The sequence below is a fragment of the Serinus canaria genome, chromosome 2 (genome assembly GCF_022539315.1).
Source record: "Serinus canaria isolate serCan28SL12 chromosome 2, serCan2020, whole genome shotgun sequence".
In the NCBI taxonomy this organism is placed as follows: Eukaryota; Metazoa; Chordata; class Aves; order Passeriformes; family Fringillidae; genus Serinus; species Serinus canaria.
In genome coordinates, this window is record NC_066315.1 from 113,377,294 (window position 1) to 113,402,208 (window position 24,915).

Sequence of the window (24,915 nt, forward strand, 5' to 3'; positions counted from 1 at the left end):
AATCAAGGTGCTTTACAGTGTAAGCATCATAATGCAAGTTGGGCAAGAGGTGTCTCTCCATCACAAGAGTCAGCAACTACGTACAAGCAGCTCGGCATTTCACCGGGGCAGGCACTGTGGCTGTAAGGCAGGTTTTCTCAAAGTATCCAGAGCCTGAAGCAAAACATCCAACGTGCTAGAGAGCATACCAGAACTCTGTATAAATATGTTCCATTGTTAAGATCCATGTGTAAGTTTCCAGCCAGAAAACTGGCTTGTGAACTCCCATCTGTGGGATAATACTGCTCTGAGAACCAGCATCCCACTGGGTATTTGCCTTCAATGATCCACGGCCTGAAAAACAGGATAGCATAGGAGTGCCCACGGTGATGACTGAGAGGAACATAATTTGGCTTTGTGAGCCTCTGTTGTGCCATATTGTTAAATTAACAGACAAAATTAAACAGTGTGCACACATGTAACTCCAAGTACTCTGCTTTTTTCCCTTTCCTTTCCACATGTCTCAGTTCTTCTCTTTCAAGCAACACTGTTAGCTTGTCAGGAGAAGGACAGATGCCTGCTGTGTGTTTTCTTTTTCAGCCTCTAGTACACTGAATCCTAAAAATGGATGCTATTTTTTTTTTTTTTAAGACATTAACAAAGCAACACAACTCCTAAAGCCTCCTTTAGTTCTATTTATTCTTCTCCGGTCACCGGTGCTTGGAAACAAACATTCTTCCTGTCCACTGCTCTCCTGTGAAAGACCACAGTATCTATAGTTACTGGAGAAGAGTGTTTCAGTTATCTAGGCTTCAAACCTTCCCATGCTTTGCTTTTCAGCTTGCCCCAGAGGGCTTACTCTCTTCAACATCAGAACCAAGATTTCTCTCTTTCCAAAGGTACCTACTAAAATTCTCTCTCCTCACCAGAAAGCTTGTCAACTCTTTAGAGAATCAAATACCACGATCACATCTGAAACTGAAGAGCTGAAGAGTCTCTTCTGATCAACTCACAGCTTCCAGACTACTTGCCAGCCCCCGCCCCCCCCCCCACTCCCCAGTGCAAGAAAGAAAGAAGTGAGACAGCAACTCTAGCCCTAAGAAATGCTGTCAGAGAGCACAGGTTGAGGTTTAAAAAAAAAAAAAAGAATTACCAACTTCCCCAAAACCTTTTTTTCTTCATATTTGTAGGCTTTCCTGCTGAAGAAAAGCATATTGGGCAGGTGGCACACACTACCACAAGTTGACATTGCGAAACTCTCACCGGAAGGATACAAATAGCATCAGAAACAGCATCTCAACTTCCTTCAAAATATCCATGATTTTTTAACAGCCCCAAGAAGCAAACACCAGGATAATTCATGATCCTAAGAATGGAATGGCAAGATTGAGCAGGGGGAAGAGGACTGTATCAAGAAAGAATCTTTCCTACTCCTTTCTTAAAGCACAACTGCTTATAAGAGGCAATCTCATACAAATACAAGATATTTTTGTTTGATCTTGTTCAGCTGTTTCTCCTTGGACATTTGAATACCACATTTATTAAAAATAATACTGTATTTTTGGTTAGAGGTGGATTAAGAATTTTCCTTTTTAGAATCTATGAGAAGATACTTCCCTCTTTAGTTCAGTGGAGCAGCACAAACTTGTGGCTAAGAAATTTTGGGTGTAATTCTGAAAGGTACAAACAAACAACCTGAAGTCCAAGTTCATGCAAAAATCCTCTCAGGACAGCTGTTTATTTTATATAATTCTTCCAGCTGTGAAAAGGTGCTCTAACAAAACAAAGCACACTGCAGAAGAAAGGATAAGAGCTCAACAAAATTGCAGTATGGCAGAGCTGCTCCCTGGGGAGGGGCGGCACAGGAGGGTGATTGGGGCGGGGGTAGGAAGTCCAAGCCTGAGAAGCTGCTGTGGCACACAACACAGGGGGAGCTGAAACCCTGCTGGCAGATGGATATTTCAGATGGTTCATCTCAAGGAATGTGTTAAGAACAGCACGCAAGAATCCACTGCAGCATTCAAATAGTCAGAGGATCGGTACATTTTGCAGGTACGTAGATCCTTGGTCACAACCTGCTAGTGCTTTATCTATAAACTACTTGTCAATACACAAACATTCCTGTTTCCTAGTGATCCTAAGTCACAGACCATCATCAGACTAAGAAGTGCAGAAACATTTTTCTTTTGCAACTGATGAGTAATTTGGGAGTGAAAACTGAAAGCAGAATACAAAAGAAATCTGGTACCGAAAAATGGTACATTAAAAAAAGTAGTAATGAACATTCAGAAAGAATGAACCAAAACAAAACCTAAAGCGAACTTTTCCTATAAATCAAAGATTTCAGAACACTAAAGAATATGGGACCTGATTAGGAAGTAATCTAAGTGTGCAAAAATAAAAAGGTCAGATGAAAGTGTTTGGAAGCATTATTAAAATGATTATCCACCCAGAGGAGGTAGTTTACAGATGCACTGACTACTCTGGACAATCTTATTTTATGCTCTCTCCATCTTTTCTTAGACATATAACTGAAAACCATTGTTGAGGAAAGCTGCAGAAACTTGGAAAGAACAGGAAAGAACAACAAGAGGAGAAACAAGTCATTGCTACACAGAAAAACAGAGAAAGGAGAAATCCAGAAAACCAGGAGCAAAATAACAAACAAACAGTTTAACCTTGTTAAGGACACTGGGACACAGTGATGATAACTAGGAACATGCATTCTTCTGGTCCTCTTTTACTATAAGGAATTTATAATGAGCTCTTGTTTGATTTGGTTTTTTAAATATAAAAGCTCCTCTTCAGTAAATACATTCTCATCTTTAAAACATAATTGCGGTCTGAAAGTTGACACTAAAAATAGCACTAAGGAGCTTCATATTTACATCTTCTTGATTTCTGTATCAATTTACTCGATTGCAACAGTCAAGTGCATGTCCTCTGGTCCTCAAGTCTAAAAGGAGTTCTCCTGAGGGTTAATCCTGAAGATAAGTTTGACAGGGTGACAGTTTTTAGTTTGCATCCATAAATTATAGTTGAAATTCAATATGTAACTGTAAACACATTATGTCTAAAGAACAAAGCATTTACAAATGCTTAGCAACTCTCTCAAGAAAAGCAAGTATCTGAGCAAAAGAAAAAAACAACTAAAATTAGATTAGGGAAACATAAGAAAAAATAAAAAGAATACATATTCCACTAATCCATACTGGCATGCCAGGAAAACTTAAAGACAATTTGGAACAAACTTCACAAATTCTTACAATTAGGAAATACATGAGGAATAACATCATGAATAAGTCTTCAAATTAGCAAGTGACCAAGAAGTACACACGTTGCCAATTTCAGTTCAAATCAAAATACTTCATGATACAAGCATATTTTTAGTACTTTTACAAATAAATGAGTTCTTTGGAATAAGATCCTTCACTCACTAACATTCTCATTTTTTTTCCCTGCAGTGTCAGAAACAGCCATTTCAAGTTGACTTTTCCAAATCTCAAAATTGAAAGGGACACTTCACATGTAATCTCATATGAAGTTAGAGTCTGAAAAAAGGACAAACATCTTTTAAATATGCATCTCGGAAAAGCTGCATTCGGGGTTTTTTTCCCCTTCACTTTAATGACTATCTGAAATAACTACTGCACTAACCTGATGACACACTTATTTATTATATTTTCTTATGCCTGTTATTCACTTTCTGGCAGTAATACAACTTCATTTAGCAATAGTTTGGACCCCTCAGTAAGGGAATGTGTACATAGTAGCTCTCTAATCTTGCTGCCCAGCTGCTAAGACAGTCACATGAGTCACTTGCTGCCTTTAGAGCAACACACACCACTTGCTGAATTTAGAGACATTCTCTGTTCCTGAAGTGGCAATATATATAAATTGAGTAATACCCTATCCTAACTACATACAAAACTCTCTAAGTATTTATTTTTAGTTTTTTTATATTTAAATCAGTGAGTCAAAGAACATATTTTTTTTACTAATGCAGTTAACAACGCAGCTCTACAAAGTGATTTATGTACCAATTTTCAATGTTATCACTCTCATGCCTGTTGGGATAACTTCAGCAGTCAGTTCAAATGTAGGTAACTGCACCTAATTGTTCAGTGAAAATCCAGCCCTGGAAGAATGAAGAACTCTGTCTGCCAGGACAATTCAGTATACAGCTTTGGAACAAAATACTTTACAACAATTCCTTCCTTATCAGTATTTTAAACTGTGACTGTTTGGAACACCACCATATTCAACAGTCTATTTAAAAACAATGTACGTAAAGACTGGCATAGCTGCTTCCATGCAGCACCTGCTAATACATATAACTCCTAGTGGAAAATACTTTATTTACTAACATAATCCCTAAATGTTATGGAGAAAGTACTATCTCATGCTATTTGGTGCAGTGCCTTACAGGAAAGCACCGTGAGGAGACAGTTCTTTGAACTATTGCTACATCGCCAGTGTAGGCCTGATGATGTTTCATTTTTCTCTGCATCACATAATACCTTTTTTCCCATATTCTCCCTGTGTCTCTTTACAGCACTGCTCTTTGCAGATGGTTATACAGGGACCAGATCAAAGCCATGATGATTGTGCTCTGGCCATACATGTTTACTGACTACCAGACTAACAAAACCCCCACAGAATCATGTCAAGGTAAAGGGCTCATGCCACAAAACCCAAGGAGTCTTACATTGTATGAAACAAACTTCTACATTCTACCATTCTACACACATTGCACATTCTACAGTCCAAAACCACACTGGCACAAATTCCTAAAGATGTTTCAGCAGGCCTAAAGAAGAAAGCAGCGTATCAAACCTTAGCTAACTCTGTGAGTTTCAAGTATGGCCAAGCTTGCCTTAAAACAGACTTCTTGCCAGTAGGAAATCACAGTAGGCAATGTCCCAACTTGCCAGTCAGGCAATAGCACATTTTCAAGTTAAATATTCTAATCTGTCAGGTAACATTAAATAGACCTCCATAACTAGCCAAAATAGAGTATCACAAAGTAGCAACTAACTAAACTCTTCACTGATGTTGTACCATTCTGAATTAGCATTTAAAAAATAAATGAAAATGGTTACTTCTATGCTCTTTCAGCAAATGCTGCACAATAATTTAAGTAAATACAAACAAATTCCTTGTATTGGTATTTAATACCTAAAAATTCTAGTCATTGGTGTACACAGAGCCAGTCAACATACAGGTAAATTTCAGATTACCACACATCTATGTACTGTCCTTGAAAGCAACACTTAAGATTTCTGAAGTCAAAAGATAAGACAGAACTCTATTTTTCTGTTGCATTTTTTCCACTTCACCGAGTTTTCTGCCAAGTCAGTATTGCTGTTTCCCACGTCTGTGTGACTCTTTACTCAGCAACAGTATACAGTTACAAACACTGAAAAGACAACTTCAGAAAACAAAGTGGCAGAGGAACATGCGGCAAGATTAGCAATTGAAACAACTAATCCAGATGAATTTTAGAGTCTCCAATCCAGCTGGCATAAATTCTCATACTCTTTTGTCTTTTCCCTAATCAGTACAGTATTCTATTCAGGTATTTGGTTATCACAATATGATATTCTCCATCAAAATGAGGAATTACTACCCCTTCCCAATGAAAAAAAAAAAAAAACAAAACCAAAAAAAAAGTGTATATGCCAGTTTTAATCATCAATTTGTCCCCAACAGCCAGAACTCCTCAGAGAAGGCCAAAACATGTTGTCAGTTCTTGGCAAAAAATATCTTCAGTTTGATAATGAAGGTATTATGCATTCTATTGAGGACGTTTCTCTCCTTAAGAACTCAAGTTCATGGGTATATTTCTGGGCTATCCTGAAATCTCTCAGATGGGCTCTTACAAGAGGTAGCTGCTTAAAATAAAAACATTTCCTACAGAGTGATGTATGATGGCTTAGTGGATTAGCATGCTAAAAACATAATCTCTTTTGACACAGCTGTTTTTAAGTGTTCTTAAAAAAAATTACAAAATGTTAATTCTGTTTTCCAGTAAACATAACTTTTGATCTGCTGAGTCAGAGATGTTATGCATAATAATCACAGCAGGAATACAATACTATTTGTATTTTTTTGGAGGAAAAAGCACGAGCACAATTTTGTGCAAATAATCAGAAAAAGAAAAATGACAGAGCAGAATTCAATTAAAGGCAAATCCACCAGAGGGAAACTGTAGTTCTAACAAAACAAAATACTTGTTTTCCTAGGTAATTTCCATACTTATAGAATGTTGATTCCAGAGCCATGTAACACTCACATGCAGGCTTTATAATATGTACTTTCAACACTGGACTAAAATACTTTGTGTTACTAAGTCAACACAGTACCATTTTCCTATGTATCACTTTTAAATCTACATTCAAACCCCCAAATCAACACTCACTAACTTTAGAAAGCACTTTATCATGCACTATCTGAATGTAGCAGAAGAGCTTTGTGTTTGTACAGCTTCCAGAAATCGTCATGGAAGTTTCTGAATACCTAGGCATATCTAGGTTATGGATGCGTGTAGAAACAATGTAATTTTTTCTGTGATTGAGTTATGATGGTTTTGTTATCAAACACTATATTCCTCTAAATTATGCACATTATGTATTATATTAACAAATATACTAATATACCAACATTCTTTTATTGAGGGATTAAAGCTATTGCTAAATTAATGTCTCATGACACATAAGTATTATTTACTTCACTGAAAAATATTACCAGATTAGTACAGTAGTTATTTTTCTTTGCTTTCAAGACAGTTACGTATTTCTGAACATTTTAACTTCATTTGTGGTTACATTAATTGCCCTTTCAAGTTGACAGGCTTGTAAAATCATCCTGAAGTGTCTGTTTCTGATACTGCAGGAAAAATTGAAATGCCAGTAAGTAAAGGAAGCATCTTATTCCAAATAATTAATTTATTTGTAAAAGCCAGAATTAAGCAGTTCCCTGTTCACAATTTAGAAAGCAACCAATTCTTCACTGCTGGTCTGATCCTTCCACATTCAGGACACTGTAGTTCCATCATTAAGAGCATCCCCTGCCGAGAAGCACATGACTCTACTGTTCCATGATGTACCCTCAATGACCACCAGCTTCTCAATGAAGCTACAAAAATACTGGTTTTTACTTACTAGAAAAAACCCTGAACAGCTTGCTTCTTGCCAACTTGAAAGACCACCCCTTTCAATGAGTGCCACCTGAATCGATCTCAAATGCATATTACAGCATTAAAAAAAAAAAAGATCATGGGGAAATACCACTTGCTCCCCGAGAAGCACTTCAGTTTTAACACAGATCTCTCACTCTGAGACGGGTTCATTATGCTGGCACTACAGACCATACAGTTATTACCATGCATTTACTAATGACCTACCTAGAATCTGACAGATGGAAATGGTGATGTTTGGAAAGCATGAAATAAAGGCTTCATATCTCGAAGGTCCACAGTGAAAAGAATTGTTAGCATTCAACTAGATTCATATAAGCTTTGCAAGAGGAACCTGGGTCATGCATTTTTACTAACTGTTTGTTTAATTTAATTTGTTTTCATTTATAGCAAAGCACTGTTGAAAAGAACAGGAAACTTTCAAATAATCTAGTCAAGATCAGATGGGAAAACATCTCTCTATTCCACTTAGAAATTCTATAGTTCAGATCATTCAGTAACTTTGCCAGCCACTGCAACATACTAAAAAAACAAAAAAAATCAAGAAATAAACTTCCTAACTAAGTGACAAATGCAGAAAGTAGAGGTTAAAAACAGGATTAATTTTTTTACCCCCTTATAACAGTCTAAAAGTACTCAAAGCAAGAAGACATAACACGTACTCTGGGGGTCAGAACTTTGCCATGCACAGGGAGTGAAGTAATTTTGACTACATTCTCTCTCAGAGGTACCCCCAAACGAAAAATCACATCACAAAATTACAAAGTTGCTAAGTAACAGTTAATTCATAAATTAACTCACAAAGGCAATATAATCTTTGTCCAGGAGACCTCATAACATTCCTACAAAGGCCTAAGTTAAAAAAAATTTGGATATATTACAGAATTGCAAAATGGTTTGAGTTGAAAGGTATCTTAAAGACCATCCAGCTCCATGGGCAGGGACACCTTTCACTAGACCAGGTTACTCAAAGCCCCACCAAACCTGACCCAGGACACTTCCAGGGATGGGACACCCAGAGTTTTTGGGCAACCTGTTCTGGTGCCTTACTGCCCTCACAGTAAAGAATTTCTTCCTAATGCCAAATCCAAACCTACCTTCTGTCAGTTTTACTCCTTGTCTTATCACTACACACCCTTATGAAAAGTCCCTCTTTGTCAGCCAAAATGGTGGCAAATTTTATATATATTTGGGAAGGAAGAACTAACAGTTAAGCTCTTTCTTAACTGTTCTTAACTGCTCTAAGTTAAGCTCTTTCTTCTTCAAACTATGAGTCTTACAGTCCCAAAGTAAGAAATGGGATTTAAGTATACTTCACAGGACAGTTACAAAGCACTTGCAACTTGACAGATAATTTCTGCCTGCCTTTTAGCTTTTTTTGTTAAGGTGCCTACATGAAACTTTCACGCTAAAACTACCTTCAAATACCAAAGTACCTCCTTTATCATGAAATTTGGATGCTTAGCAGAAGGGATTATTTGACCTTCAACCACAGTTTAACACCAAAAACTACGACAAGAACAGTCAGTTAGAGCATCCATTAAATCTTGGAGGCTTTGCTCAGAGTTGAGAGACTTTTTATTGCTTGATGAAAAATGGAACAAGCAGCACAACACTCAAGTTCTTATTCAGACAATACCTTTAGGAAATTTAATCTGCTAATGAAGAATTACGGAGTTCATTTCAAGATAACAGAATATATTATCAGTTTCAAGGTTGCAACACAACTGTGTGACTGATATCACAAATTCATATGATTAAAGTATTTTGAGAAGACTGAGGGGCAGTGATTTAAGTCACCAGAGCACCTTTTTGACCACATCTGTCTTCTCACTTGAGGACTGAAGAAAGATCCAGTCTCTTTTTATGTTCATATGTTTTATTAGTCAAACTACAGAAAAACTGAAAATAATAACACATATCCAACCTCCCCAAACTAAATTATCCTGCTTCTCCAGTCAAACTGATAAGCAATCAATGTAGTTAAAAACTGTAGTTAACTGCTTAAATGAACTTTCCTTTCAGTACAAATATTTAAGTATAATAAACAGCAAGAAGTTTGTTTTACATGATACATAGATAAAAACCACTAGAAATTGAAATGTATTTTTCAATATGGACTTACACTAACTTGTTCTCAAATATTCTGAAGTGGCCAAGTTTTCAAAGGTGAAATAATACAGGGGAGACCTTTAAAACCTTTTTTTTTCCCCAAGAAACTTGTTTCACAGTTTAACATTTCTGAAAGTATAATCTAGATTTCTGTTTGCCTTCTACAGCAATTGACACTAGAAGTTTGTTTGAGTGTTTCTTATGAGAAACAATGATAGCACATATTTGACAAGACCTGACATCTTTTCCTCATAGGTAAATTTAATATTCATCCAGTTAGAGACTATTCCCATCACCCAAACACCATCATGATTAGGTTTCCTGTACTACTCTCCACTCAGTTTTTCTATCTGCAGCATCACCAGCTCAAGTTGATTTTGCACTACTCCTTGGCACAATTTTTGTCATACAAAAATTATCAATAGCTAATCTTAAAGGGACACAAATAGATTCTGAGAGAATAAAAGAGTTTTAAACAAGCTAAAGAAGTGCTGAGTTCAGAAAAGAGTGTATCCAAAAGAAAAGGATACACTCAGGCAGCTAAGACAAAAAACCCTTTAAAATTGTAACTGGGAAAACATTACATTTTACAAGTAATGAGAAATTAAACAAGTTTGATATAAATATTTCAAGTATACTTTTTAAAGCAATTTCAACACATACTAAAACCAGCCTGAATAATTAGGATAATTAACATATTAGGATTCTTGGTTAACTTTTTAAGTAAAAAATAATGTAACTTTGTTGTTTAGGAATAGAGCTGATTTCATTGTACTGGTATGCTTATAACTGTATTTAAACACCATTTAAAATAGCAAGTAGCAACACCATCCTTTGACAGATGCAATAATATTTTTATTACTTTTTCTGAAACTGATTAAAATATAGCCATAAGCAATATGTTTGTGCTGGGGCATTATTAGGAGTGGTTTAGTCTGAGCACAATCCTAGTATTCAAAAGAATAAAAGAAAATTTCAAATCACAGATGAAAAAAAAGCCTAAAGAGTTAAAGAACTGGCATTTATGTCTAAGCTCTTCTCTAAGCTAGGTGGTTCAGTATTTCCTAGTGTCTAGGTGAAACAAATTATGTAAGTATTGATCACAGTAACTTCCAGTGAACAAAATAAGCTGAAACAATATTGTGTTTAGCTTTTAAACAGAACACAAAACTCTGACACTATTTTATGTTTGTTTTATTTTACTTTAATACTCTTCTTAAAGTACTTGTGAGGAGAAGAGCACGAGTAACTGATAGCAGGTAGCTAACACCATAAATTTACACCTTTGTAATGTATCGTCTTATGAAAACATAAGAACAGCTGCAGGCAATTTCTACTTTTATATATTTATATTTTATCTGTACTTGCATGTGATAAATGCAGTATTACTAAGCCCAGCATGTAGGCAGCTGCAGTAAATGCAAAATAGTATAAATGAAAATTCTACACGTGACAGTAGGAGTTTGAAAAAACTTAACATTTACAAACTTGTAAATGTTTTATTACTAACTATATTGGCTTGATTGAAATTTAATAGCAAGCTGCCATAATCTCTCATTCTGCCCTTCCTTCAAAAAGATCTCTTTAAAAAAAAATTCCTATACCACAACTGTTTCAAAAGACATGCTATTGTACCCTAAATGTCTCCTAAAAATGTGTGCATGTCTGTATCTACCCCACATATAAATGTAACATTCATGATAAATACATACACCACACAGTAAACAGTTTTATTACAAGTGACAAGCACTTGAGACAGTAAAATCTGATTTGCGTACACAGGGTCTTTCTGCTGCTCAAACACGTAGTAGAGTGAGATCTCATTAACTCAGAATCGGATGGTTTGCAGGGTTTTTTAGAAAACACATGCACTACCAAAACAACTACACACTCAATACATGTAGAGGGAAGCTTTTCTGACAGCCTCACTCCTTTCTGGTTATTTGGCAATTCACAGTAAATGTGCATAAGGCAAAATCAGCAATCTACATCTTATTTCCTAAGAAATCCTTTACTAATTTCCTAAGAAATACTTGCAGACTGCCAAATCTGATGTGACTCACAACCATAAAGAAAAGCTTTTAGGGTTAGAGATACACAGTGTCAGGCTACTGGTGAATTACCTGTAGAATACATAAGTAAATCTACATGCAATCTGTATTGCTAAATTGTATCAAATAAAGTATTACTACAGCAATATGGAAGAGATTATTATTAGTTATCCTAACTTCAGTGTAAAAACAACTTTGACAAATAATTCCCTTTAAACACTTTCTAATCTGATTTCTAGGGATATTTTCCTTGAGAGAGGAATTTAGCACATTAGGTGCAAAAGAAGATTATAGCAATTCAGTTTACTGTAACAGACACTTTTTGCATTTTTCCAAGTTTCTTTACATAGTTATTTCTTAATTGCATCTGATGGCAATTCTTAGGTTTTACTTTCCTGACTCCCACTTGACTTTCTCAAATCTGATTTGAGGTATTTTACTTCAGAGTTCTGAGTAACTGTTGTATGCATTATAGCCAAACTTGTCTGCATTCGTTTTTTTAATCTCACTTTTTGGTTTTATAATAGTTCAGACCTGTGGGGTTTTTTTCCCTCTCTTTCCTTTCCCCTAAACAGATACTCATTGGGCCACATTTTATTTTCTTTGTGCCCCCTGTAAGTCTATAGAAACCACCAGATTTGGTCATGAACAGAACAGCTCATCACTCTGGCCATGTATTTTAATGCATTTGACAAGGTATCACTACACTTGGACAGGCAATGAATCAGGAAGGAGAGAGAAGAAGGCTACAGAGAAGGCTATAATAGAAACTGATTTACTCCTTCAACATGAGAATAACTATATATCCTTTCCCACTCTTCACAGCCAGGTATGTACTTAGACAGTCACCTCAAACCCCTGACATACATGGTGGCTAATTTCAATGCCATGATCCTACAGAAACCGTTTGCTAGACATGCAGGGTCCATTTAAATATTAAAAATTTTAATACATCCTATGAGAAGGCCCCATCCTTTAAAACTGTGAGCACACAACTACTCTGAAAAGCATGCTGTATCTTTTCAAAAGTCAAAAAACTCCCTCTAGTTCTATGAATTTCTGCTATTTGTCCTAAGATGAGACAATAACAGGTGAACAGTGATATAGATGTAGATAGAAAACACTTTAACAACACAAACAAAATAAAAATAAAACTGAATCTGCAATAATGGTGACCAGTTCTGTTTAATATTAGGTTTTCTGAACTTGCATACAATTAGGTTTTTTTGCATTTGATATTTGGTGGACAACTGTTTATTTAAAATGCATTAGTAACTGCAATCCATGCAATTTCAGATAAATGTTCATTACATTCCTTGGCAACTAAAAAAAAAAAAAAATCTGTGTAAGTGATTATATTCAGCGTTAATCAGTGTTTTACATTCAAGTTACAAGATCACACAATTTAAAAATCAATATAAATTTAATTAAATTCTAGATGTGGGGTTTTTTTAGATTGGAGGAAAATACACAATTGTCTATTATCAAATGCCCAGATAACTGAAAAAAAACCCACTCCAGTGCTTCAGAAATTTAAACATTTTATGTTTGATCAATACAAGTGTTACTTTGTTCTAATATTTGAATTATTTTTAAATAGTTTTTTAAGGCTACCTAAACATTTGGTAATCAGTTAAAGATGCTTAGCAGTTTAGTGGATAAATGCTGCATATTTCTTTCAAAAGCTCTGCAAGCTAAATCCTTACTAGTAGCAGATATTTGGAGAATAACTCCTTGAAAGCAAGTTCTCTATCACTTCAGTGGTGGGCACTGCTGGCTCCTTTTAAGTCTATACTGATTTGAGAATGGTCTCAGTAGTTGAAGAGATTTCATGTTTTCCAGAATATTTCTGTTTGGTAAACATATAAATTTGTTCAAGAACCCTACCAAAAAGTATTTATTCACAAAAACTGGTTTTAACAACATAAGGGGTTATAGACAGAAAATTTAAAAACTTATGGTTTAGACTCTGAAGTAAAAACATCTATTTTACAAAATAACCTTGAACAGCTACAAACAGTGGTTTATTTAGAACATGAGTAGTGCCCTCCTTAACCCATTAATTTTAAAACATATGCAATACCCTGAAAGGAGGAGACTTTAGGGCACCATTTTGACTAACCAGCTGCAGAGATGGACAACCATTAGAAGCGGCTGCACTTTGTGCGCAGTGCCTTTTGGAACTACACAAACTTTTTAAAGGTTTCTTAATTTAAATCTCAAAAGTTCTACATTGAAAACTAATTTTTCAGGATAATTACTAAATTAAAAGTACACACCAAGAGACACATTTGAGCTAAGCATTCAAGGAAAGCCGAATGCATGTCACTTTAGATTCCTGTATTTGCTGGTACTGTTGTATAATACTGTAGTTAATAATTTTTAAATAGGATTGGTAAATCTCTAAAAAGGATTTTAATAAATTTACACCTCTCCTGTTTACCTAGAAAAAGTAGGTTAACTTTACCAACAGACCATAGTATTTGTTTCCTCAGGTGTTTTAATTTTAGAAAATCTTGAAAAAAATCAAACTGTATCATGTATGGAATCAGACCAATACATAATAAAGAAGATTACATCAACTCTTAGAACAAGGAAGCTTTGAAAGTCACTTTGTATTTTTATTTTTAAAAAACACTTCAACACTGTAAGAACTCTGTTTTCTACAAAAGAGTAAGTTTGTAAAAAATAATCCTAAACAACATTTTTTTTCCTGCTATTATTATCTCCATCTGGATTATACCTTAAAATTAAATCCAGTTTAGAAGAGTATCAAATTCTGAAAAAACACCCTTGCCTCTTTCTCTACCCTAAATCCTGAATTTTTTACTATGCTTGGATACACTAAATTTACTTTATAATACAAAGCTGTAAGTCAAGAAAGATACTCCACAACACTGCTTCTTTCACATTATTATTACTAGTGTCTATACCTATTTTCAGCATTAAAATATTAATAATTAAAAAGCTCCAAAGTAGGTAAAAATGTAGAGAAATGTTAAGCACTTCATACTGATAGTCACAGAAACAGCATTTGAAGAGTTCTCAGTGCCATTAACTAGCTTATTTAAGTTAGTTCTGCACATCAAGTACCATCTGTCTATCTACCCTGGTACATTAAAACTACCAACATATGGTGAACTGCTATTAATTTATCAAATTTCTACGCATGCCAGGGTAATGTTACTTCAGTCAATAAAAATAATAGATCAGATTAAGAAATAATCAGAAAGGAACTTTCAAGTCTGAATTCTTACTAACTATAAAAGAGATCTCTAAACCATAAAAGGCACTTTTGGAAAAACATTCAATATCATTCTTTTATACAAAATGATTAATCTTTCTTCCTTAATGACCCTTTTTTCTAACCTAAAAGTAGTTAATGTGCTTTAATTTTCACAACTGTGAGTCACTGGAAAACTCTGAGATTTCTGCCCAAATCTTTAACCACAAGGTTATCCTAGGCAACAAGTTTCTTGGGTCACACTTGCAGAAAGGGTACAGATCATTAGCAAGCACATGGTATTCAACACAGAGGGCTATCACAAGCCCTGCTCAACTTCCACAAATTCACAGAAAACATGTGCTGCAGTAGTCTCCATCCAACTAAAGTACCCCATCTCCCCTCTCAAGAACCACATACCTGCAACTCAGTTTTCAATCTAGAACTAAGTACAAAGACTCCAAAAACAAAGCAAGTGTAAAGGCAACATTGCAACTCCTCATAAAGGTATCAAATGCCATATTAAGAGGTGACACTAATTTTTTCAAATAGGACATTCAAAAATAAAATTAAAATACACAGGAGATAATAGGGACAAGCAGAGTATTTCACATCATCACAGTTAAACGTTTACAAGTTAAAAATTAAGGAAAAAAAACAGTATCAGCCAGAACCCATGCTAAAAGCATGCATGCATATGCACATGCACACATATACATGACACCAGACCACAGTTAGGATGACTTTTCTTTCTTCAAATAAAGCCAGAGGCAATTCTTCCAAGTGATGTTTTAACTACACACCTAAGGTGTACTTGTAAAGAGCCCCTACTTTGGCCAATTAAAACCTACAGTTATTTTCCAGTATTTTCAAAACCTTTGGGGACGGTTTAGGAGATTTAAGCATAAAATAAACTTTTGAACAAATTCACGTGTTCCCAACAAAACTGAATGTATTCAAAGTAAAAATAACGCACTTCACAACTTTCACAAAATGTCTGTGAAATTGCCCTACACACAGGGAATTCATCTCCTCCCACAGAATTCACAGCTAGCAGAACAGCACTAGATCTTAATATTAAACAACCTGAGACTATTTCATTTCTGCAACATATAATCCAAAAAACACTCTCCAAAACACAGCATTTTAATTAACACACCAAGAAAACTCCCCTGAAGACATGCTACACACAAAAGAATTGCTTTGATCCCAACGATTCTGCACGTTTCCCCCTGCTATCCTTCCCTAATTTATCAGACTAGGGCTGATTTGATACCTTTCCATTAAAAAAAAAAACAACGAACTACCCCTCTGCTAGAGGCAGAGGTGCTGCAGAGGTGATGATAAACCCCAGGAAAAGAGAAGCTGTCTCTTTAAAATGCCCTGCTATGTCCCTGATCCCACGTGGAACCAACATCAGCAGCACTTTCGCATTAACTTCAATGTGAGGCGAGATGAGGCATCATTATTTCATATAAATAAAACGAGGAGACTGCAGAATACATTCTTTGTAGGAGACAAACAGGTGAACTGAACGTGCCAGGGAAATCAGCAACCACCCGCAGAAGAGGTGCCCTGCCCCTGAGCCCTCTCTGCTCTCCCTATGGAGCATTAGCTCAACCCCACACTACTCTCAAGAATCCAGTTCAAATAGAGGAGTGAGCCACCAAGAAAACTTGAAATTCAAAGGCAACGAAAATGCACTTTATAAACCGGAAAGGTTTACTCTTTGCCTCACACATCCTAATTAGATCAGGAAAGTGACACTACAAAAGCATTACATTCCGGTCCGAAAAAAAAAAAAAAAAAAAAAAAAAAGGAAAGAAAAAGACAGAGGAAAAGAAAAGAGCCCCCATCTCCCCAAATCCCCCAAAAACACACACACACAAAAAGCATTAAAAAAGGAAGTTATAAAGCACCACATCCAGCATTTATCTTATCTAGGATCACTCCACATTACCCCCAAGTTATACACTTTCTGCACCATCATCTCCCCCTACCTCTCTGTCCTGAAAGGGATTTTCACGTTTTCTCATTGTCGGTGGCGAGTTATAAGAGGCTTTTGCCTTTCCAAAGAATTCATCAACAAAAAAAATAATAAATATTAACTCCTTGCTCCCTGAAACCTTAAAACGGTCTCGGGAAGACACGGGTTTTATACTGTTACCTTGAGGAAGAAAAGGGGGAGCAGCCCCGATTTTTAGGTATTTTTTGGCATTTTTTTCTGATTTTTATTTTGTTATATGCCTCAGTTCTCCCTCCATTTTGGTTGTTTATGATACTGACAACAAGCTGTCCCTGCTCTCTCTCTCTCTCTCTCTCCGGATCTCTCCTGCTTTCAGTTAGCAAACCCCCCTCCCCAATGCAACACGACTCAGCACTTACTTGGGTTCACACTTTTCTCTAAACACACACCGATGGGGAAGGGAAAAGCTCCTGGGCTACTCGGAGGGGGAGAGCAGGCAAATTCGTTTCTTTATTACGAAAAAAAAAACTTTTGTCCAAAAAACGACGGGAAAGGGGGGTCGAGTGCCCCAAAGTCACTCCGGATCCCCCCAAAGACGCGGCCGCCAGGTCCGGGGGACACCCCACGGGTAGCCGGGTCCACGGGGGAAATTTCTGTGCAAAATTTGTCCGGTTTGAGGCGGTGGGCGAATTTATATTAATTTTTTCCCTCATTTTTCGGCACCGCGGTCTCTAATGTCTTCCGCTCCCTCTCTCGCCGCTCTCGCCGCTGTCACTGCATTCACAGCACAGGCTCCGGAGAGGCGAGGAGGGGAGGGGGCGGCCGCGCCGCTCCTGCCCCTGCCCCTGCCCCGCGGCCCCGGGCCCGGGCCGCCGCGGGGGTCGGCGGCGGGCACCCCGCGCCCTCCTGCCGTCCCCCGGGCAGCCCCGCCGCCTCGCCCGCTCCTCGCGAACCAGCAGAGCGCCGCGGGGAGGGAGGGGAGGAGTGGAGGAAACTCCTGAGAGAGGTTTTTCTGAAAATCATCTCTTTCTCCCTCCGAGGGAGGGGAAGGGGGGTGGGGGGGGGCACCGCTCGCCTCGGCTCCCCTCCCCTGCTTTTCCCCCCGGGGGGGTCCGACGCGGGGCGGCGGGGGGCTGCGGGAGATGGGGGGAGAGGGATGGAAGGGAGGGATGGTTAACACAAACTTTTCCTCACTGCTCGCTGCTCCTCTCTCCTCTCCCCCCTCCTTCTCCTCCTCCCCCTTCATAATTTAAATAACCCTGATATTTCCCTGCTAAACCCCGGCGCCTGCCCCCCAAACCCGCAGCAGACTCACCGCGGGAGCCTCAGCATCCCCTCTGCGCCCCGTTTCCACCCTTTACAGTGTTCTCCGATTTTTCTGTAATTTTTTCCCCATATTTCGGGCTGGACGCGGCGGGCCTGGAAATTGTTTGCTTTCCCGTCTTTCCAGCAGCCATTGTAGTGTATGCGCTGCGGTGCAGCCCAGCCTGCCGCACACGCCGCGCCCACACCGCCCGCCGCCCACACGCACCGCGGGTTGGACGCCTCCCCCAGTCAGTCAGGGCCGCGGCCGCGCCCCGCCGCCGGCGCCTGCGGCCCGCGCCGCCCGCCCCGTTGGTGGAAGGAGGCGCCGCTCACGGCCGGGGCGGGCGCGGCGCCGCCGCCATTGGCGGCCCGGCCGTGCCACTCAGAGCCGCCGGGGCGTGGGCGGCGGCGGCGCGGGGCCGGGGGGAGCCGCGGGGCCGGGAGCGGGGTAGGCTGCGCCCGTACTTAAGCGCGCTGCCCGAGCCGCTGACGTCTTTCGAATTGGAGACGGGCTGCCCCGCTCCCGCCCCGGGCTCCAGCGGACACGGCCGGGGACGGAGGTGAGTGCTGCCGGCGGCGACCCGCGCTGTGCCCGCCCGCCGCTTCTCTTTCCCGGCCGGCGCAGAAAAGTCTCGTTCGACCTTCGCCGCCCGCGGGCCGGGGCAGCTCCGCTCGGGCCCGGCGGCGGCGCGGCCCGGGCCCCGCTCCCTGGCGGCAGGTGGTGCCGAGGGGAGGCGGCGGGAGCGGCCGCGGGGAACGACCCGGGGCGGGGGAAGGGGTCGCCGGGCGCCTCCTGCCGCTCCGCTGCCGGCGGAAGGCAGGGACCGGGCGGGGGGCGCCGGCCTCGCCTCCGCACCTGGACGGCCCCCGGCCTTCCCCGGGAAGCTGAGCCGGGCGAGGAGGCAGCTCCGCGGTGCTGAGCGTCAGGCACCGCAGGCTGCCTCCTGCCTCCGACGCCGTAACAGCCCAAAATGTCGTAGGAATTTTAGTAGGGCCTTGGCTCCAGGGTTCAAAGTTTAATTGAGCTGATCTACATTGCAGCGTAATTAGCGAATTTGTATCTATATGTGTGCATTTTAAACAGACCAAACGCTTTTCAATGGGCGGGAGCCTGTAGCGAAGTGCCCTGATGGTTTATGAACTGAAAAAGCCCTAGGGTTAAAGAGTGTCAGCAACAGCCCTGGTTCTCTGTGGTACAGTTTACAACTGTTAATGTGTTAAAGCATAATTAAGAACTGTGGCATAGACAAGCTTTCGGTTGTGGTTGGGCTCTGACCTGTAATCTGAAAGCAGGAAGGGAAGCCCGTACATGTGCAGAACCTGGGAGGAGGGGGAAAGCTCGCTTCCTGCCCAGCTGCTCATTCAGTCACACAGCAGCATTTCGGCGTGACCCGCCTGCCCTTCCAGCTGATAATGTTTCAAGTCTGAAGTACTTCGGAGAGGGGGAGAGAGCAACACACGCAGGAGCTGTCAGACCTTTTGGGTAGTGCTAAGAATGTTTAAGCATTTGCCTACTCCGAGCTGTGAATCTTCATTAGAACCTGAACTGCTTATTCGTTAAATAGGTGTTTAATGGATTGTGTGCATTGTTCCTTAGATCGGGCACGGTTGCAGACTCTGGTAGTGTAATCAAACTGAAAGTGTCAAGTGCAGTTTGTATAAGGAACACTGATTATGACGGCCCATCCTTTGACTCCCAAGTATTCTCTTGGAGAGTAAGTCTAAAGTCAGAGTGACAATGTACACCTTGAGGCATGTCTGCTTAGGCAGCAATAGCAATGAAATGTAGAGTTATAAAACAGACACATGTAAACAGCTAAAAGTCTTGTATCTGTTGTAGTGACTTAGGTGAGGCGTTGTGGTATGCTGCTTTTGTTTCCTACTTCTCCCTTCTCTCCTCCTTTATTGAAGTCTGTGATGATGCTAGTATACGTGCTTGTGTTGCCATTTGAGCTGGAAGTGCCTGATCAAAAATGCACTTCCACCCATCAAAAAGGAGAACATTTGCCTGGCTTGTGAAATTAACTTAAGCACTGGATAGTTCTCAAAGGAAAGTGAAAGTATCCCCCCCCCCCCCATGCTGTTAATTAAAAGGCCCATTTGCAGAAGATGATCATATGGAAAGCACAGAGTACTCCAAGCACCAGGAAAGCATACATGCACAGCTTGTAAAACCTAAGGCTTGTTTACTGGGAGTAGTTTACTCTTCCCCAAAGAAGAAACCCCATCTAAAACGTGATTTTCTATGCAATACAAAGAGCAGTAATTGAATTTTTTGATTGTGTCCTTCATTAGCAGTACTTTAATTTACTCCCTCTGTCCTGTGTTTCTGATTGCATTGATTCAAGTCATCTGGTCAACATTAATTTACTTTTTGTTAGATTTAGTATTTGTTTGGAACACATTCCTGTATTGCCTTGTCTGCCAGAGGCAATGTATAGGAAGCTGTAAAGGGAAAGAGGGTCTGCTGTTCATCTTGATTCCATCATCTTGGATCAGTGTAAAGTCTTGGCACTGAACTCTGTGTCTCTCAAGCTTACAGAGTCAGTGTCAAAGTACAAAATGATAAAAAATGTGATTCAGGCTGTCATACACTCTGTAAGAGGGTCTGGTCCCACCTTGCGGTGAAACCAGTTCTTTTTCTATTAAATATTTCCTATAGTAACACAGGAGATAGTTGGGCAGTTGTTGTACCTGGAAAAGCTCAATGATGATGGAGATGTGATCCAGCTAAGGAGTAGGAACAAATCTAGAAAAGCTTACTTGTACATTCCTCCCACACACTATTAATTGAAGTGTCTACAGTGTGTTGGCTGTGAACAGCTTCTATGGAGCAGTTTATCCTACACGTGGTTACTTCCTCCATGATACACAGGCTGGTGTGAGAGCTGCTGCAGTGGCTCCATTCTCTGCAGGAATTTATAAGGGAGCGAGCAGTCTTGGTGATGGGCTAAACTTGCCAGTGTTATCTTGTTGTTACTGCTTTTGAAATAACACTTTGCAAAAGAAGATTGGGTTTTGTTTAGTTTTTTTTTTAAAGGTACTAAAACTGTGTGTTGCTAGAAGGCCTTTATTACATCCTGAAATTCATACTTAACCCTGGGTCACTGTTAAAAGTAGATACTTAACCTGTTTATTTTCTCTTTCTAGCCAAGGTACGAGTGTCTGTGTAGAATGTCCAGGCATGCAAAAAAGCTTAGAGATCACGATATAAATCCATGTTTAGCGGTAAGATGCTCAAATTGAGATTTCTGTCTGTACATTTCAATGTTTAATAATGCACTTTCTTGAGGACTGTTTTGTGGATAGAACACTGGCATTATAGCACTTTGCATTAGAAGTTTCTTAAGAGTCTGAAATGGGAAGGGCTGAAAATCTGCCATTATAATAAGCATGAAATAACAAGTTAATTCCCTATAAATAGGAGTAATAGAACTGCTGGCAATCTCTTAAATTTTCTGTCCCTAAAACCAGAGCCTGAAATTATGGTTAGAGAAGCTTGGTTATTTTTTCAAAGTCTTTTGTGAGTTGTACCAAGCATCATTGTAAACAAATATTCTGTGGACTCTGCACTTACTGTCTGAAGAGTACTATTCTCTGTCATTTCCAAATTAAATCACTGCTTGGAAGTACTGGTGATCCTTTGTAATAGGTGTTACTTTGCTCTCTTTGATAGTGTTCTTTCATCTGAAGAACTCACTCCTATCTTCATAGATATTCTGGACTTGTTAAAATATTTAAACACTGAGTACAGTAACTTCCCTCAGCTCTGAAGTATATTTTCCCCTATTAAAGGAAACAGATGCCACTACAAAATGTATGAATGACAACAACTATAACAAGGATATGTGTACTGATTATTTTTTGAAGTACAAAAACTGCAGAAGATTCTGGGTAAGCAGAGTAAACTTTCTAAATTTTACTCCCTGCTTTGCTTTATGTATGTTACTTCTGACATGCTCATTTCTGAACCCTTCAAACTTGGTTAATGGTGTTTTTATGGTAATTTACCAGCCCAGGTAGTATCAGTATGCTTGCTGTAAGACCTAAGCACATGGACATCAAAGTACTTCACTTGATTGTTCTGGGTTTACTCTCTTAGATTGTGAGTCAGTGTTCTTGCAGTACCTGATGTTTTCCTCTGAACTTGAGTCACATATTTCTAGTAATAAGTTCTCTTTTAAACTGATGCAGTGAAAAAATTCTGAGGCAAGGTAAGGTTATCTGGTTTCACACTGGCTTGGATCATGTTTACTTTAACCTGATATAAAGCTTATTTGGTGGTGGAGAAATACCATGAGGATCTATGTGCAGTTAAATTGTTTTCTGCTGCTTCCTGATACCATTGAAGTAAAGAGGTTGTAGCTTAGCCTTTATATACTTGTGCAAATTACAAAAAAACCTATTTACAGACAGTTGTGCATTGGTCTGGCATAGAGTAATGGGAATACTGATTGTACTGTATTCTGAAGCAGCAAGATAAACTATCAGGTATGTTGAACTAACTACTAGTACATTTAGTTATCAGGTAATCAGGCTTTTAGAGTACCTGGGTCTTTATAAATAAAGCATTTTTCTATTAAAAAATCTTGTTCATTCAGAGCTCAGGAAAATCTGTTCTCATGGTCACTTTGTTCTATTTTCAGCATGGCATTATGATGCAAAGGAAGAGAAATGGTGTGAAACCAGAGATGCCCTCAGCAGAAGAAAGAAAGAAAATCTTGGAATCAATGGGGAAGCCCTACTGACTAGAAATCTGAATTGATTGACTGTTGTCGCTGTACATATGAAGACTTAGCAGCAGCAAGTTACCATTTTTTGAACTGGATTTTACAGTTGCCATATGTTGGATTAAAATAAGATCTTAAATTTTGAAATGTGTGAGCTTTCTAGGATAGAACTTCCTGGGTTTGTTCCTACTTCCTGCTGTAGGAACCTGGCCTCTTTTTATTGGAAGATCTGGGTCTCTGCAACTTGTGCAGAAACTTTTGGAAGTAGAAACTACCTTGCTGTACCTTGCTGAAATGCTAAATATAAAATCAATGGGACTTGAAGAAAGCCTGTTTGAAAAGATGGGTTGGTGAGCATTGCAGTGTGGTTCTAAGTTCTAAGACTGGAGCAGGTTGAGAAGCTGGTACATGCCACATGTTTCTTGCACTCAGCTGTTCTGCTCAATAGTATGGATTTACCATGTGTGATTTTATCACTATTTTCACATGTTGAATTCTGTGTCCCCAGTTGAAATAACTGAATTCAGTTAATAACTGAAAATAACTGATTTCAGTGTCATGAACTGAAATCCTAAATCCAACAAGCTTGTCATTGGGTCTGCCTCTGCACTTGTCAGTGACAGCAGATGCTTGTAGTAGTCAGATCTGCAAGCTCTGCTAGTTAGAAGGTTAGAGAGACGGGTGAAGATAAAACTGAACTCCTCAGGTCTGGGCTGCATAGTAATTTCTGTGGATAGTAAATAGATACTTTGGTGGCGGGCAGGCAGGGGGGGACTTGCAGACATGTAAACAGATCCTCTGAGTGACATGGCAGGTTTAACTATAGTACATCTATCTAAGACTCTGGACAGCTGAAACCTGGGGTTTGGAAATGCTTACTCATACGAGATTACAAAGCTCAGTTTAAACAGGTACTCTAATCTTAAATAAGGTTGATTCTTTAGCTAAATTGAACAACTAATAAATGTAAACATGTTGCTGTCTAGTGGAAACTGTTTTTTACCTTTTATCTTCTGGTGTCCTGGCTTAAAAGTTTATATGCTGTGATAAAACAGAAGAACTACTGTCATGAGCTCAGGTTCCATGTGAAATCCTTTAGTTCTTACTGGGATCAACTTGGCAGAACTCTGGCTGACCTCATGAAGGATGGTGTAAAAGTGTTGTCTCTCTATTTAGACTGTTTTGGAAAGGCTTCATGGCTTTCTGTTTCTCCTGTCTGGCTTGTCTTGTTTCTTTCCACTGTAGGCCTATTTCTCTGCTTGCTGTGATTTTAGACTTTTCTCATTCTTTGATCTGACTAGTAACCCTACAAAATCTGCTTTTGCTCTTCCTTTCTGCTCTCTGTTTACATCTGAGTTTTGAAATTGATTGATCCCACCCTCTCTGTTGGAATGAGTGTGTAACTCTATGCCTTTTGAGCATGCAGTTCTCTAAGCAAAGCTGTACAGCCTTCAAACATGTTACAAGTTCTCTTGTCAGTTCCTGGCAAGAAAAATGTACTTTCTTCCATCAAGACTATAAGATTCTTTATTTCAAATTACTTTCTCTTCACCTAAAGTGCAAACTTTGACACTTTCCTCTTTTTGTAGTTGGGTTTTTTGGTTTGTTGTTGTTATTGTCTTTGGTTGGTTGGTTTTTGGTGGGGTTTTTTGGGGGGTATTTTGTTAGATTGTTTTTGTTTTGGGGATTTTTATTGTTGTTTGTTTTTGTTCCCCTGTGTGTGGAGCTGAATATATTTTCATTCTAGATTCAAGGGCTTGCTCTTTTCTGCCACGTCCTTGCTATCTTTTAATACACTTCTACATACCAATCTTTCCTCATTTTTTTTGCCATTTTGACAGCAGTTCTTGTTTGAGGTTTTTAACATTTTGGTCTCTTCTCATTGCAGTTTTTTCTAGTACCTTTGTTTCATCTCTAATGGCGTAGTCTTGCAGTGACTTTCTAATAGAGCTCCTTTTGAAGGTCATGTGTTCTCTCTTCTCTGTAATAGTGAGAGAACTTCTTGCTTTCATTAAACTTAGCCATAATGCTTCCTCATTAACCATGCCTCTCTTTGATCTTCTTGTTCATCTGCAGATTTTGGGGAGCTGTTGTTCTCTTCCTTAGGGCTGTGTCTCTTCAGACTCTTCTGTGTTTGCTGCCTTTTTGGCTCTTTGCCTCCCTTGGTGTGTCTAAGGGCACCTTCTCTCCTACTTGGCACAGGTTTGTCATTTGCCACCTCTGCTGTATCTTTGGACATGCTCTTTGCTCCTATGGCTTTAACTACTATTCTAGTGCTTGCTGGTTTTCTGTTGCTGTGCTCTTAAATTCTGGGCTTATGTTAAAATTAACAGTATATTTTACGTGCAAGG

The 24,915-nt window shown here is 39.2% G+C and overlaps 2 protein-coding genes across 4 annotated transcripts in view; one reads left to right on the forward strand and one right to left on the reverse strand.

Annotated features, from left to right (window-relative positions):
- Positions 1–18,045, reverse strand: part of PLAG1 (PLAG1 zinc finger) — a 52,079-nt gene extending 34,034 nt beyond the window's left edge. For all 3 annotated transcript variants that reach the window (XM_050970323.1, XM_050970320.1, XM_050970322.1), the window contains exon 1: positions 17,845–18,045. The gene's annotated coding sequence lies outside the window, so the exon portion shown is untranslated. The remainder of the gene's footprint in view (positions 1–17,844) is intronic.
- A 175-nt stretch (positions 18,046–18,220) lies between these two features.
- Positions 18,221–23,549, forward strand: CHCHD7 (coiled-coil-helix-coiled-coil-helix domain containing 7). The gene is made up of 4 exons (XM_050970324.1): positions 18,221–18,394; positions 20,985–21,062; positions 21,630–21,728; positions 22,481–23,549. Exons 2-4 carry the CDS (start codon positions 21,009–21,011, stop codon positions 22,580–22,582), a joined length of 255 nt encoding a protein of 84 aa, XP_050826281.1. The 5' UTR covers positions 18,221–18,394; positions 20,985–21,008; the 3' UTR covers positions 22,583–23,549.
- Positions 23,550–24,915: the final 1,366 nt, after the last annotated feature.

Bases quoted from the DNA above. Each gene is read 5' to 3' on its own strand.
- CHCHD7 (XM_050970324.1), top strand. From the start codon at position 21,009: ATGTCCAGGCATGCAAAAAAGCTTAGAGATCACGATATAAATCCATGT. The intron at 21,063-21,629 runs GTAAGATGCTCA...CCCCTATTAAAG, and splicing joins ATATAAATCCATGTTTAGCG to GAAACAGATGCCACTACAAA. The intron at 21,729-22,480 runs GTAAGCAGAGTA...TTCTATTTTCAG, and splicing joins AAAACTGCAGAAGATTCTGG to CATGGCATTATGATGCAAAG.